Consider the following 16,483-nt stretch of genomic DNA (forward strand, 5'->3'; position numbering starts at 1 on the left):
ATTAATAAAGGCAAAGCTTACATTACGACAGTACCTTGAGTTCTTACCTGAAACTGCTTTTTCCTTCCTGTTCTGAAAGGGTAAGGTTCCTAACAAACAGGATGATGCCTGGATTATGAACCGTCTGATAAAGCAGCTAACTGACATGGGCTTCCCTGTGAGTACCTTTCAACATTTTTTATTTGGCTGTACCCCTGCAGTACATTGAAGGGCCCATATTTTGGATAACTAAATCTATTAAATAAATGCAGTGTTATGTAGTATGTAAGTACTGTTAAAGTCATTAAACTGCAAAAATAGACTGTTTTGAGTTCATAATTCTTGTGATTTCACAAAAGCAAACGCACATATCCATCTATTCAGCCTACAGCACTTTAGTCTTATCCAGTCACTCTGAACAGCCAATCAGAGCAGATTGGTTACGGGTTTAAAGGAATTGGTTATGTAACAATGAATTACAGCTGTTTTTGGTACACAAACCCACACAAATGACACAAAGTGGATCTCAAGGTTAAATGCGATAATAGGTTGCATTCTGTTAATAACATATTGACACAGCACATGAGTGGATCCTGATCCTGATGTTTCTTACTCACACATCTTTGTGTTTTGTGTGTACAGAGAGACCCTGCAGAGGAGGCTCTGAAGAGCAACAACATGAACCTGGACCAGGCTATGAGTACGTCATACCAGATTCACTTTAAAATGAAAACACTCATCTAAATGTTTTGTTACGATACTGATTTTAAGGAGTTGAAACTTCTGATAAATGGTTTAAGCTTATACAGTCAGCCGATACACACACATTTTCTAAACCACTTATTATGGGTTGCGGGAGTGCTAGAGTCTATCCCAGAGGTCACTGGGTGGAAGGTAGGATAGACCCTGGACAGGTCACTAGTCTATCACAGGGCAGACACACATATATAAACACACACACATTTACAGCCAAGGGCAATTTAGCGTGTTCAGTTGGCCTGACTGCATTTACGTTTATATAAAAAAAAATTAAGTGTATGCATAATATGTCATGAAATGTGAATTTACTGATTGATGTGATTGTCAGCTGTGAATTGTGACTAGTGATCAGTAATATAAGGCCATTAAAATCCTCAGGAAAGCTGTTTTCCTAACATTAGAGCAGGGGTCTCAAACTACCGGCCCACATGCCGCATCCGGCCTGCGAGACAGCTTCATATAACACGACACATCGTTTAAAATTTGTCGTTCAATCAATTCCACTATTCACAAAAAGCCTATGTTACAGGGTTATTGTAATGTTGTAATATTATTATATGGTTAGTTATAATATAAAACATGTAACGTCAAAACAATATCAGTGCTTTTTCTGTGAGATTTTTTTTTCTTGATACCAATATTTCCTTGGAACGTTAATATTTTATTTGCAGGCCGTTATATTGGTTGTGCCCTTGTCAAATTCTGCCTTTAACAATAAATTATGACAGACAGCATTCAGTCACCACAGGAAACGACATTACATGCAGTTAATACACTTAAACATAAGGTTTAAATAGTGTACAACATATGTTAAAGGCTGTTAGCCATAAGTATGTTTCTGTTTCAGGCGCCCTGCTAGAGAAAAAGACTGAACTGGATAAGCGGGGGATGGGAATCTCTGACTACAACAACGGCCTCGTCAACAAACCAATGGGCTGCAGGCCTTCAGTCATCTCCAAAGAATCCTCCTCAGACCGCGCCCCCTTCCTGGATAAGGTATCCCCGCCTTCTTTTTCGTCTATGATAGGAATAGATGTGGTTATTTGACTATACCAGGCCTGTCAAACTGGAAGCCAAAGTGCGGTAGAGATCAGTGTTTACCCTCATTTAATAATGCTCTGAATTCAGTTCATAAAGGTCTTGCTGAGTAGCTGATGAGCTGAATCGGGTGTGTTTACGAAGGCGGGGTTTTGGCCCACGAGGTGCTGGAACTTGACACATGGGCTATACCAATGTCTGAACTGATCTTAGTCTTTGTTGACTTAATCAGGCATTTAAATAAACCATGTGTAATTTGGAATAAAAATTAAATTTTAATCAATATTTTTTGAACAGTTTTAAAATGATTGTAGCTGATATGATGTATTAGTAAATCAACCTAAAACACAAAAATAAATCAGTTTATCAACCTAAAACCCTAAAGGTAGATCTAAATCTGCTTAAATTGCTGTTAAATCTTTCAATCAACTTGAAACACAATGTCAAATCTCTTAATTAGTTTAAAACACAAAGATGGATCAATAAATAAGCTTAAAGCCTGAAACTCAAAGATAAATTACTGTGTCAGCTGAAATACAAGTATACATCACAGAATGAAACCGACAGATATGAAATATGGAAAATATGTAAAGCAAGTATGATACAGAGAGGTTTTAAGCTAGGAGATAATTGGGTGATGTTCTTCTTCTCTCACTGTAGGATGGTGGACTAGCGGACGATGCCCAAACTTCACCATTTTTGCCTTCTCCCAGCCTGAAGCTCCCGTTGGCCGGTGCTGCCCTCCCCGGCCAGGGCCTCGGGGTCGCCATGCAAAACTTGAACAACAGACAGGTGAGCCAGAGACAGGAAACATCAGCAAATTGAAACACACCAGACAGTGTTCGACATTGCTTCTGTCACTGAGACGGATGGGAGCCCTTTGTTTTAATGGTCTTCTGTAGGTGCTTTTTACACACTCAGCCCAAAACCTAAATCTAGTCTTAATAGTTTAAAGACTAGGAAAATCCTCTTCTGATGAAAATATCTTATTGTAGCCATGTAATTGTAGTAACTGTCTTCAAATCAAAGGAGAGAATGGATTACTCAAATGACTCATGAAGTGAGGGGTATGACCAACTGAAAGCTAAAGTTAGCAGGGTAATCTGCTGTCTAGATATCTTAGCTCAGTTTGGCTTTGAATGAATAAAGAAACTTGTCGTTGGCGTCTGATTCTTAAAGGTTGTATGACGCATTTGCATGATTTTGTAGTGATAGTATTTCCTGGGTATTGTAGTGAGAGAACATTAAATGAATTAAAACACTATAAAGCCACTGAGACTAAGGGTGACCTGCTACACCATAAAATACTCAACCACTAAAAGTGCCTATTAAAAAAGCTCAGCAAATCCATGAGCCAGCAGTGTTTTTATTAAATTTCTACTTAAGATTACCCAAACAGGCTGTCGTTTAGTCAAAATATGCCAAAACTGAAAATAAATATAAATTAATTCTAAAATTCTAAAAAAAATAATTCTAAATAAAAAAAATGTTTTAGGTAGTTTTCTTAAAATTGCCTATTTGCTTGAACTAGAAGGGACTATTCATTTTCCTATTTTATTGAACTATTCTTGGGAGAAGGGGGTCGGAACGCACACTATGTTGCAGTGCATTCTCAGGACTGTAGTGCATCTCAGTGTGAAGCTAATAAGAAAAGAAAATTAAAATAACTTCATGAGCTTGTGTTCGACACATGGAATACTGCATAACATGATAAATAACCTATTAAACAATAGCTTTAGTCCCACAATCCACCTTTAAAATCTTTCTCTTCTTTTGCCCACCTTGAAAGAATTTCCTTTTGATTACATCACCGTGCACCAAGAGGTGGGATTAATAATTGTAACCAATATCATGTTTCACTTCACTGTCCCACCACTGTCATCCATCATTGAGAGAAAAAAACTTCAGATAGCTCAGAGACCCTCCTTGATACGATCTTTCATTTGGGAATGCATCATAGAAGGAGAATGCACTATGATGTCCAGTTCATGCTGATTTTAACCCTGGTCATAATAATAAACCATAACGCTTCAGCAGATAGAAATTTGAGCGTGAGCTGTAGAGGAATGATATTGGGACCAAAGATCTGAAAAGGGTTGTTTCCTCATACTGGCTTTTTGTATGTATATGAACAGATGCAGAGTGGAATGTTTGGCAGTAGTGGAACAGCACAAACACGGGCCGTGCAGCAGCAGCCTCCTCCTCAGCCGACAGTGCCACCTCTCAACTCCTCCCAGCCTAGTCTACGCGCTCAAGTGCCTCAGTTTCTCTCCCCTCAGGTACCTCACAGGCGCAAAACATGGCTTGTTCTTCCATGGTTCTTTAGTAAAGACAGTTGTTCTATATAAAACCATGAACACTCAGAGAACCACTTACGTGCTTAAATGGCTCTTTAACATTTGCGTGCTCTTTAATCTGATCCGTACTGGGGAGCCCCATGTTCCCTATGTTACAGAGCATTATAGAGAAACAGCAGAAGCCATATCACCTCCTACACATCCTTTAGTGTATTGCCATCTGTCAGAATGTCCATGTAGCTCATATGAGCATTTTAGAGCACTGTTAGTTCAGTAAATGCCCCGTCAACAATAAAAATCTCTATTTATTAAAATTATGGACACTATCGACCTTTGCAGCCCTACACATCAATGTGCCAGATGAGTCAGTCTGTGTTTTGAAAAGCGGCAAGTACAAAAGTGACAGAATTCATCAAATAAGAACGGATGCCTTTTAAGAAGGGTTTATATGCAAAGTACACTCTGAACACTCTCTGACACTCTCGTCAAATTCAATTTTGAAAAAGTGAACATAAGTCGACTGATTCTCGACATGATAAAAAATTAAACACATAAGGAAGACATTTAGTAAAAAAAATTAAAACATTTAGTTAAAGAAATTAAAAACATTGATTTGTGGAAAAGACTAACTGATGAAGGAAGACTAAAATAACAAAATATTAATTCATGGAAAGCATTAATTTATGGAAAAAAATCAGTTTAAATGATGACATAAGACTACTCTGCAAGATAATGAGATATTCTGTTAAAAAAAAAAACGTGGGCTACAATTTATGTTGTATTTTTGTGTATTTGTATTTGAATGTGCAGAAGTGTGTTCTTTAAGGGTGAAATCTGTTGTCACTTAGAAAAGCAACAAAAATTGTCATGTCACCATGGTGCCCAAACATTTGCTCACAGCTGTGTGTTTCTGAATCGTATCTTGGTCATCCAGCCTTTGATTACTCAAAGTCTGTCAAAGTTTTGCCCAAAGAAAGTCCTGTCCAGTACAGTGTAGTGAATTATGGTCTCTTTTGTTTACCTGCAGGTTCAAGCACAGCTCTTACAGTTTGCAGCAAAAAACATTGGTCTCAACCCTGCACTTTTGACCTCACCAATAAACCCTCAGCATATGACCCTGTTGAACCAACTTTACCAGCTGCAACTGGTGAGTTCCAGCAGGGGGCGGTCTTGCACCTCTCAGTCACTGTTCACTGTCCTCAAGGTCCCAGAAAGAAGACTGAAGTAAACTGATGCCTTTAGGCCACTTTGTTCTTTTCAAGATTATTGCATTGTTGCACTTAAAATGTTAAAAAGCCGTGCTGTACTGTGTGTTTCTGTACAGGCATACCAGCGTTTACAAATTCAGCAGCAGATGTTGCAGGCGCAACGTAACGTTTCCGGCCCCATCAGACAACAAGAGCAGCAAGTGAGCTAATGGTTTCAGCACTTCCTCTCAAAACTGACCTGTCCATGCTTCACTCGAGCAAAAGAGCGACCACATCACTTGTTTAAAACCTATTTTTACGAACACTGTCAAACGTTTGGGGACTCTGCCTTTTTTTTGAAGTTTTTAACATTTGGATTGTTATACATTATTTCATACATTATAAAAACTGTAAGTTAAGACTGGCTTAGATAGTCTGTTTGGTGTAATTATTGTAGTGATTGAGTGGATGATAGGAGATGCATCTAAAGAAGGGAGGAGATAAATCTGCTCTGTAAACTTCCAGATCGGAATTTAAGCCTGATCATGAAGCAAAAAGCATATGTCTATTTGCTGGGAGTGTAGAATAATAATGGACTACTAACTGTTCATTTGACAATATAGATTAATGGCCCCATATCCAAAATCTTTTTTGTAGATTTTTTCTTCCTGGGGACCATTTCTGATGTTTGGGGGTTCATGTACCAAAAACAGTCATAATTAATTTTTACATGACCATTTTTAGAATTAATGATTTATGTACCTAAGCTCTGTTCTGATTGGCTGTACCTCATTCAAAAAGCAGTCACTCCTTAAAACTGCAGTGCGAAGCAAAAACTGCTGCAGGCTGAATATGCAGATATATGTGAATTAGTTGGTTTCTGACATCACAAGAACATTGAAATAAACATTTTTGTAGCTTAGTTTCCATATATGGGTTATACGGATTAGACTGTACACTGTATGGATTAAAACCTTAACAGTGTTTGCACTGAGAGAAAATAATAATGTGGCCTGTTTAATATGGGCCCTTTCACATGTTTTTTCTGTGGTGGTTTTGAATAGCAGTGATACTAAGATGCGTGTGTGTGTGTTCTTCGTTGTTGTTCTTGTGTTTGGGACAGGTTGCACGTACAATCAATAACATGCAGCAGCAGATCCAACAGCACCAGCGGCAGCTGGCCCAGGCTTTGCTGATGAAGCAGCAGCCTCCCCCTTCCCACCCAAACCTGCACCCCGGAGCAGGAAAATCTGCCCTGGACTCGTTTCCTGCCCCACAGGCGCCAGGCCTGACCGTCTCTGACCTGCAGACCAAAGAGCCGCAGTCTTCTCCAAACTCATTCTCCCCCTACGCTCTCTGTGAGTGTTGCTTATGTCACATAAACATCTTCTCTGATACAAATAATTAGGTTTTGAGTAGTTTACCCTAGTTATATTTGGTGCCTGAAGTTTCTTTAAGGTTAGGGTCTATTTCTCTATATGTTTCTCTATAAAAGATGACAAAAACATAGACAAAATTCAGGCTTTAGCATTGCTCCTGTTGTGCCAGGGTGTGTTGTCTATGTTTATATGTCTATGTTGTCTTTTTGAGATTACTTAATGCCCCAGTGAACCTAATTACGTTTTCTTTCTACATAATGTGCTCTTCTGGGTTCCCAAAATACATGTATACATTTGTGTATGAATTCCTCCATTTCTGTGAATAACGAGTGGTCCTAATCTTTGTACATAAGCATTACCTTCACTAATTACAAGAGTAATGTGGCTTGTATCGCCTACAGAGTGTTAAAAAACAGTCAAACTCTCCTGAGTTGGAGAAACTTGACAAGCGAAAGCTAAGAACCAAGCGAAAGCTGGCCTAGTTCACATAAGTGATTTATCCAAGGATGCTTTTCTACCATTAAAGTGAATAAGAAGCTTACCTTCTTTGAGACGTCACTTTAAGAGAAAAGCTGTTACATTGCTTTGCTTTGTCAGTGCTTACTATATTTGTAAAGAACTGCTTTCACTGAGAGATTCTTCTGTATTTTTCTTCCTAGCTGGACTGAACCCTAACATGAATGTAAACTGCATGGAGGTGGGTGGTCTGTCCATGAAGGATTCTCCTCAGCCTCAGTCGCGCCTGTCACAGTGGACACACCCCAACTCTATGGAAAACCTCTCTGGAAACTCCTCCCCCATGGAGCCCAGTCTTAGCAAGCATGGTACAGTCAACACAGAGCTTTATTTTATTACTTTTAGTATTTTATTACTTTAGTTTTATTTTATTACTGTTTATTACAAATAAACTGTAAACGCATTTCTGTTTACCTAATGCAGAGCACAGAATTACAGATCAGACATTTTGTATCAATGTGTTAATAATATAAAATGAGCTTGGTTGCAGATATATGTATGAAATTATTCCATTTCAATAATAATTGAAATTTAAATTTCAATAATAGAGATCAGGTGATAACTAAATCTCAAGGCAGATAATCTGACTTGCTGTTTATATATAATATGTATTTCTAACATTCCTGTTGTGTATTGACATGCTGCATATTTTCTTTTGCTGTCACACATTTTGAAAATGCTTTAAATATTGGAAAAAAAAATGTTTTGCTGCCTATATAAGTTATGTTGTATATAAAAAATATCACAAGTGATTCTAAGCGTTTACGCAGTAGTGTAATGTGAAGTGTCATACAGATTGGTTAAAGGGCTCATTATGAATGTGTTTGTCCCTTTCCCCCCCGCAGGTGCCATCTCTGCAGGGCCTAATCTCGGCCCTCCAGGTAAGCCCCCTCTGGACGACTCCTACAGCCCGTATAACCTGATCTCCAGCTCTGAATCTCCGGCCAGCCCGCTGGTGCCCCCGGACAGCTGGGGCCAGAGCAAGAGCGCTAACGACAAAATCTCCAATGGGACCAACATCAACTGGCCGCCAGGTCAGTCAATATTCGATTTACACAGCATACAGTAATACAGTTGCATGCAGAAGTTTCAACACCCCATGTCAAATGAACGGTTTTGCTGATTTTCTAAATGAAATTAAGTCAAAACGTCATTCTCTGTAGATGTTGTGTAAAATTATTTTAACTTAGAAAATCAACAAAATGTAATTTGACCAGGGACACCCAAACTTTTGCACGTATCTGTATCTTGGCAAATGAAATAATGTGAATGTAGTCAATAAATCTTGTATTCTCTTTGTTGTAAATTCTTATTACGAGATTGTTGCGAGTATAAAATTATTATGTCTTTCTTTATTAAATCCGGTTAAATAATTTTATAATGTTCTCATTATTATAAATTCATTATGACACTGTTATACGTATGCAACAAGTTTATACTAATAACCTATTTCTTTGCTAAATTAGGTTGAATAATCTTGTAGTATTTTTAGAACAGTGTAATAATCAGTAATGCTAGATATATTTACTAGATTTATAATGATTTGATCACAGTCAGACTCACTAGACAGTTTCACATAAGAAATGTTAGCTTTATAGGAGAGAGGCAAATATTCTTAATTTTAATATATCAAGATTTTATCCCAGGTACTTTTACAGGTACTACTGGTCCATTTGTCCTAAAACATTCAATGTGAAGGACAGCTGAAGTGATGTTATAAACTTGAATGGTTAAATGGACAAAACAGAATACAAACAGTAAATATACCACAACGGGTATCACAAAGTGTAGCAATACTGCTGTTGAAATGTTTGAAATCCCTGTGTTCAGCAATATAAAAGCAATTTTGTTGCTGTAAAATGATTTTACTGTGATGTACGGCTTCACATGTTTAAAAGTTTCAACTAAGTTTCAGGAAAGTCTAAAAATTGAAGAAATGTTAGTAGAGATGGTCCCGATCCAACACCAGGTACAGGCTGATCAGCAGAAAATCTCTAGCGGATATTGGAGGAAATTAAATGAATCTTAATTTGATCCGTCACAAATCTAGCCTGAAATAAAACAGAATTGCTTGTAGCGTCGCAAAACATGAAGCAAAGTAGGTCAGATGATAACATCAGTAACTGTAAATAACAGCAGGGGAATAGTGGTCAAGTGCTTTCGTATGGGTATGCAAATATGTAAACAACTTCAACTTAAAGTAGGTTTTAAAGAAAAATATATCAGTGATATCATGCCATCTCCAAATAATATGTTAGGTATGATGAACAGAGCTGTAGATGATTCTAAAATGACTGAAGAAGCTGTACAATATCAAGAATGAAGTTGTATTAAAATCAAGTAAACTTATTATCTAGACTGATGTTAATAAAAAAAAAAACACTCAGTATTCAGACCGAAGTCCTAAGAAAATTATTATCTTTGTTATAATAAACTCAGTATCCAGTGAAGTCCTAATGAAATTAATATCTAGATAGGTGTTATAATAACATCAATATCCTATATCTGTCTGAAGGTCTATTAAAATAATTCTAAGAATACTTACAGTATTATTACTTAAAACCTTCTTCCAAACTTTTGAATGATGCACTCTTACTAAAAAATAGATGTACACAGTACTTTAAGATTTTTGTGGGGCTTTTTTTAATGTATAACAATATTGGAACCCATTTTGGTGCTCTATAGAACCATTTCTCAATGGTTCTTGCAAAGGTTCCTCATCATAAAGAAGAACTTTTTAACGAAGCAAAAAACATCCAAGCATTCAGACGGTTCTTAGGTTATCTATCTATCTATCTATCTATCTATCTATCTATGCTTATATTCATCATCTTGTCATCACTGATAGAACCTCATAAAACGAGTTTTGTTCTTGGAATCTCAGAGTTCTGCCCAGGAGTGCCCTGGAAAGGACTGCAGAACATTGACCCTGAGACTGACCCCAACGTCACCCCAGGAAGTGTTCCCAGCGGCCCTACCATCAACACCAACATTCAGGATGTGAATCGCTACCTGCTCAGAGACCGGAGTGGAGGTAGGAACACATCTCTGAGAATGTGTTTGAAATGAGAAACTGATGTAGCATCTTTTGTAGAGCATTTTGTCTGAATTTCTAAGGGTAGCTGTGGTTCAGAGAGATGAGTGAGTCAGTTATAATGATTCTTCTTTCTCAGCTGTTAACAGTATCTAATGATTCTCATAGCTGTGTTTTGGTTGTTTCATGTACAGTGGGAGTCCAGAAGTCTGAAACCACTACTGAAAATCAGCTTTTCAATCTGAGTGAACTATATCTATGAATTTCAGAATTTCTTACAGTATGTCCCACTTCTGCTTTAATCACTGCACGTACTCGAGCTGCATGGACTCCAGGAGTTTGTGCAGAAGCCTCTGATGCCCCTGAATCCACCTGAACACTAACTTAATTGGAAGGAATTACACTCAAAACAAATCTGACCTTTTTATACAAGACTCTTAAATTTAAGTTTGTTATTTCTTAAAACTTTTTTTTGTTGTTTAAAATGGAAAAAATCCCAGATTTTGAATGTGTTCAGACTTTTAGACCTTACTGTAAAATGAAAACTTACAGTTACGAAGTTTTCATTTGATATGCTTGACTTAAGGCTAATTGGCGTATCCAAATGTTATGAATTCAAATGCTTTAATAATAATAAATAATAATAATTTACCATTTTTTTGTATTAAAAAGCAGAAGCTTAAGATAAATGCAGAAATTTAATAATATTTAAAAAAAGCTTACAGTTTTGGTGGTTGATTCACATCATCTTTCAGATGCAAGAAACATCAACCAGTATGGCTGTGTATCAAAATATATATTTTTATTTGACCAAATTACCAAAATCCATGAAACAAATTTGGTACCCAAGTAGTCAGTCTTGGAAAGTTTTTTTTTTTTTTTTTTTTTTTTTTTTTTTTTTTTTTTTTTTAATTAAACTATGAACTATGAAAACAAACTAATTTAAAAATCAACAATTATTTTTTAAAAAACTAAATGATGTGGCTTTTTGTTAAACTTATGGGTTTTTATGTGTCTATAAAGACAATATTTTTATATAATTTATTTGCATATTAAAAAAATTAATTGAAAAACGTAGTCAAAGAAATCAAAGTCAAGGTATCGTATCGTTATTGGTATCGGTATAATTTGCCTGATACCCAGCCCCACTAACCAGTTCATTACACAATTTCTAACAGAACGTAAACATCAGCAACACTTTTATATTTACTGCCTTCTTTTTGTTTCTCCCCCCTTCCCCTGCCCCCTGCCTGCTTTATATTTTGGGACACTTTATAGGCTCCTCCCCAACTTCCTCTCAAAGCGAGGCTGTGCCTCCTGCCAGCGATTGGCCAGTCAGTGGTTACACTAGCTCTTTTAGTCTGTCTTCACCTGAGACAGACGATACAGGTACAGCTACTAAGAGTGCCCTTTTAACCACAGCCACAACCCCCACCTACAGTCCCTCACCCACCCTGCAGTCACAGTCACCACTTCCTTTGTTGCACGAAGCCTAAAGAAGTGGGCTCTGTTCTCTCAGACTGCTTTGTTGCTGTCACATTAGGGCTGCAACAGTTACCGAGCTCAACAGCGTTGAATGTGACAAAGTCTTTTCGTGGATTTCCAAATGGAAGATCCATACAGCATTCTGACAGACTAATGCACTACAGGAAGTGTAGGGGGCCATATGGCCAAAACATAACATGCATCTTGAAAATGTCATGACGTCATGAATCGTTTTTCAAAGGGGTTGTGAACAAGTCATAGCACATAAAATGTATACACAAAATGCTGTTTCTATAAAGTCAGTGTTTTAATCTTTACAGCAAGGAACAGGAGGCAAAATTAACTAAACAAAGGTGTACAGATGGGCTATTACTATGTACTCTAGTTCTGATGGCCCATTCTTATTGGGTGAGAAGAGCTCTACCCATGGTCTTCTGATAACAGCATGTTTTTTTCCTAATTGCATGGACTTACATTAAAAGTAAAGTAGGTTTTTTTCCTTCACCTGTATAATTAGTATTTCGGAGATATGAGGTTTTCTTCCAACAATACGATATACAAAAACAGAAAATGGATACGGTAGATAGGTTCTATAAGATATTTGACCTATTTGGTCAGGTCAACATCTGATTCTCTGTTATTGATCCAAAGTGAGCTTTTTGATTAGCAGCCGTGGAGTTAACCAGAAAAAAAAGAATATAATTCAGCAAACAAGATGGGCTGTGAAATGCTTTACAGACTGGCTGGAACAAAACCAGTTTTATGGCTCTGTAACAAAAGAGGGTGATACTTTTTGGCAGAAGAAATTACAGATGGGCTTCTTTACTACATAATTTAGTATTTACTTAGAGGAGCTGTTGTATAAAAACAGTAGAACCCAAGATCTTGTTTTATTGTGAATAATATCAAGGCTGTGATGATCTACTGTGCTCACCTTCGGCTCATGCCTGCGACCGAGTCCCAGCCATATTATTCACAGTAACACACATACTCTCATGATCTGTTGCTTACATATACACTTGTTGATTACTGTCTTCTTTATGATCTATGCAGTTGTTCACTGCTCTAGATGTTCTGACCACACTCATCATATACTCAGAAAAGAGTGTCTTGACCACAATTACCACAGAAAGAAAATGTCACGAAAACATATCATATAGCTCAGCTCTGTCAAACGGCGCTCGATAGGTTCATTGATTTATAGCAATGATCATTAGTTGCAGCCCTAAATTCTGTCCAGTTCAGTGTGCTGTGTGACCCTTTCCCTCTAGAAGTGTGCCCTACCTATAATTGCCCTCACATTCCCCAGTGTTAGTGGGGTAGTGTGTCTGTGTGTGGCATGATCACCAACCAGCTGTGTGCAGTTTGTTGACTGATGAGGGGGATTATTGTGAACAGAAATAATTCATGTCCTTGTGCTCCCCCTGTCTACAGTAACTTCTCCCTTTGCTGTGAAAAACCCTTCCAACCCCCACAGGACTGTGTTTAATTCTGTATAGGTATTAAACACAGGAAGTGCTCTGTCACCAAGCGTCAGTTGTTCTCACGTGCTTTTGATGCTTTTGTCAGGGGTGCATCGATCATAAATTTTGATGTGAATTCTGATATTATTCTGATATACAGTCAAGCTGATATTTTAAAAGCACAACATAATGCAGATAGTTGATACAATAAGTATTGATTTTATGTCTGTGCTCCTTTAACCATTTCCAAACCTGTCCTGCGCAGTATTAATTATAGCTGTCAATTTATGCCTAATTTGGCTCAAGCAGATGAAACGAGTGGAATATGTTCTCTGACATCAGGTGTGCTGGTGGTGGATTTGAACAAATCCATGTGATGGCTGGTGAAGGTGAAGTCGAAAACCAAAAATCAAACTTCTTTTTGAAAGAAAAAGAAAAAAAGATATTCTTGTGTCTTCTTACCTTATTTCTTATTTGTATTCAGGTCCGAAACATTTATTCGACCTTACCAATAATATTGACAACAAATATTTTGTTTACGTTACACTTTCAAAGTGATGTCCAACCTTTAAATGAGTTAACATTAGTATTAACTAACTATGGCTACGTTGACATTACCAGGTTGAAGTGGCACAAATCTGATTTTTGCCCTATTGTGACTCAGTTCTGACGTTTTCTGAATTGTGTGGACACAAATCTGATCTTTTCAAATCGGACCTGAGCCACTTTCATATGTGGTCCTAGATCGGATTTCCAATTTCTGGATTTTTTCCAGATATCCAATTCGTGGCCTTGTGACCTTAATGTGACACTCGGATTGTATTTTTCCACTGCGTGTTCTCCAACATTCAGCGTTACCATGGCAGCAGCGCCAAACAGAAGTTAAAGCCTGTAAACGGTGGAAAAGCAGCTCATCTCACCTTTTTCTCCTTCAACTTGCTCTAATAATGAAGCTGAGAGCTGATCAGAGCTACTGATCTTCACAGCGAAGCTCGTTCTGCTCATTAGTTTTTGCTGCTGATGCACGTCAATTACCTAAACGAGTGCAAACCATCGTGTCAGAGAGATCAGGTTTGAGCAGAAAATCAGATTTGAGCAACTTAAATATTAAACCGGTTAAATTATGCTGCACTCTGAAGAGCTCAATTTAATTTTGATCTTAATTATTGCATCATTTATTTTTACCTTTTTATTATTGACTGTAGGTCAAACAAAGCACTGTTTTTTTCCATGGTGGTAATTTTGTTTGGTGAACAATAACTCAGTTTGTCAGAACATCAAACACTGTTGTTCCAGCTCTTCACATTTACAGGCCATATTTAAGCTGATTAATCATTAAACAGTTGATTAGTTCACATGAATAATTAACTATCAAAATATGTTTTCATCGCTGTTTGCATTTAAATACTTTTAACAGGGACAAACACATTTACTACTGAGATAAATGGTTAGAAACAATTTGCTTTTGGCACAGTGCTGTATGTGTTGAAAGTAACCGGCAGCATACACAGGAATCTTTGTTTGATCTTTATCTGAAGACTCACATACTTTGCTTCACACCCTCTTCACACGCTTACAAGAAACTGGTTGTTGGTGTAATATAGCAGCAGCATTCAAATGCAGCATGTGCTACACTGGTTCACAGTATTGATGTCACAGAACAACACAGGGCTGCTCAAATTAAAAAATGACTGTTTGTCGACTGTGTCAGGCACGAATATCGACCGGTTCCGATCGTGCACCCCTGGCTTTCGTCTGTAGTTTCACTCTTGTGACTGCTCACATCTGCTCTGCAGGTAAACTCTCAGATATGAAGTCCACCTGGTCCCCAGGTCCCATCTCCCACACCCAGGCCTCCCTGTCCCACGAGCTCTGGAAGGTTCCTCAGGGTCCGCGGAACACCACGGCCCCCACACGGCCCCCGCCAGGTCTCACCAACACCAAGCCCTCCTCCACCTGGGGAGGAAATAGCCTGGGCCTGGTGCCCGGCTGGAGCAGCTCATACTCCTCAGGTACTAAGCTGTATAATACTGCATAATGCAAACATGTTCAACACAAGTTAGTCGGATAGCTAACAGAACCTAAAAGATAGCCAGTATGAATGTAGTTGCATAGGGAATTGCCAGTCAACTGAGTTTAACTGAGGTGCTGATATCCAGTCAAGAGTGTAACAGAAGTGATGAAAGCCAATCACAGTGTTACTGAACTGTGAAAACCAGAGTGTAACGAGTACTAATAGCCAATCACAAGGTAACTGAAGTGTAAATGTCCATTCAGTAAGAGAATAGTACATGTGAGTCTGTTTACCTCTGTGGGTGGAGTTTCTGAAGCTGAAACTAGAGCAGCCCAGTGTAAAGCACCTTACACCCTCTAACAGTTAAATGTTAAAGCCACTGAAACAACGACAGTTGGAAATAGGGGTGTGGGCACCTCTTAACCAACTGAGTAAAGTACAATAGTAGCGTAATTAGTAATTAGCAGATGTTCAGGCTGTCTCTGTGTGTGCCTTTTTCATGCTGCCGTCAGTTTGGAGAGGAGAAGCACACTATTGGTTGATCTTTCTGTCTGAAGCTATGTGGTGAGCCACATAGAGAATGTAACCAAAGCAGTTGTTTGTTAATCGTTAGCTCAGTGAAAGAAAAGCAGATGAACTGTTGAGGTTTTTGTTTAGGTGGCAATTTTAGTCATTTTGCTGGCTTGTACGTATTCACTTAGTTATGGCCTTAATAAATAATTTTATACCTGAAATTAATACACTGTTTGACACTGATCCAAAATATGTAAACTTCATAAAGAATGTGGATAGAATGCAGAAGATTTGGTGACAATAATGTGTGATAATACCCACTGAACTGTCATTGAGCTCAGGGGTTTAACGTATGTTGATGTGCCTATGGCTTGTGATGTTCTAGAAGAGTGAGCTGTAACAGGCAGTGCATTGTAGTGGTTCTAACACAACGTGAAGCAGGAAGAAATCACTGTAGGACTGCCTTGAGTGTCTTTTATAAAACAGCAAAAATGTGATGCATTAGTAATGTATTTGATGTGTGCAGTCATGTGTGTCATTCATTTTAGAATTATCCAGATTACAGTTAGCAATTTAGAGTTTATGGTGAGATGAGGAAACACGTGCAGTTGATTGCGACGGTTTAGGCAGTCAAATGACGTTTTTTTGATTTTCTTGGTGAAAGTAAATGAACACATCCTCTACAGAGAATACACTTCTGCACATTTTAATGCACGATTACTGTTTATTTCCTGAATTTAACATATTGGGGAAAAAATAATATACATAAAACGTGGCCTGTGCAAAAGTTAGGAAGTAACTTTGCACTTAAATTTGCTG

The 16,483-nt window shown here is 37.9% G+C and overlaps 1 protein-coding gene across 4 annotated transcripts in view; it reads left to right on the plus strand.

Annotated features, from left to right (window-relative positions):
* The window catches only part of tnrc6c1 (trinucleotide repeat containing adaptor 6C1), a 90,378-nt gene that overhangs the window by 66,315 nt on the left and 7,580 nt on the right, over positions 1-16,483 (plus strand). For 3 of the 4 annotated variants that reach the window (XM_017724992.2, XM_017724995.2, XM_017724994.2), the window contains 13 exons: positions 80-157; positions 622-679; positions 1,586-1,734; positions 2,437-2,568; positions 3,912-4,055; positions 5,101-5,220; positions 5,398-5,481; positions 6,384-6,618; positions 7,299-7,463; positions 8,001-8,189; positions 10,040-10,189; positions 11,468-11,578; positions 14,934-15,149. In XM_017724992.2, coding sequence (XP_017580481.1) covers positions 80-157; positions 622-679; positions 1,586-1,734; positions 2,437-2,568; positions 3,912-4,055; positions 5,101-5,220; positions 5,398-5,481; positions 6,384-6,618; positions 7,299-7,463; positions 8,001-8,189; positions 10,040-10,189; positions 11,468-11,578; positions 14,934-15,149 — 1,831 coding nt within the window. The remainder of the gene's footprint in view (positions 1-79; positions 158-621; positions 680-1,585; positions 1,735-2,436; positions 2,569-3,911; positions 4,056-5,100; positions 5,221-5,397; positions 5,482-6,383; positions 6,619-7,298; positions 7,464-8,000; positions 8,190-10,039; positions 10,190-11,467; positions 11,579-14,933; positions 15,150-16,483) is intronic. The other variant, XM_017724993.2, reaches the window with a different exon arrangement.

This window comes from Pygocentrus nattereri, chromosome 14, assembly GCF_015220715.1.
Source record: "Pygocentrus nattereri isolate fPygNat1 chromosome 14, fPygNat1.pri, whole genome shotgun sequence".
Taxonomy (NCBI): Eukaryota; Metazoa; Chordata; class Actinopteri; order Characiformes; family Serrasalmidae; genus Pygocentrus; species Pygocentrus nattereri.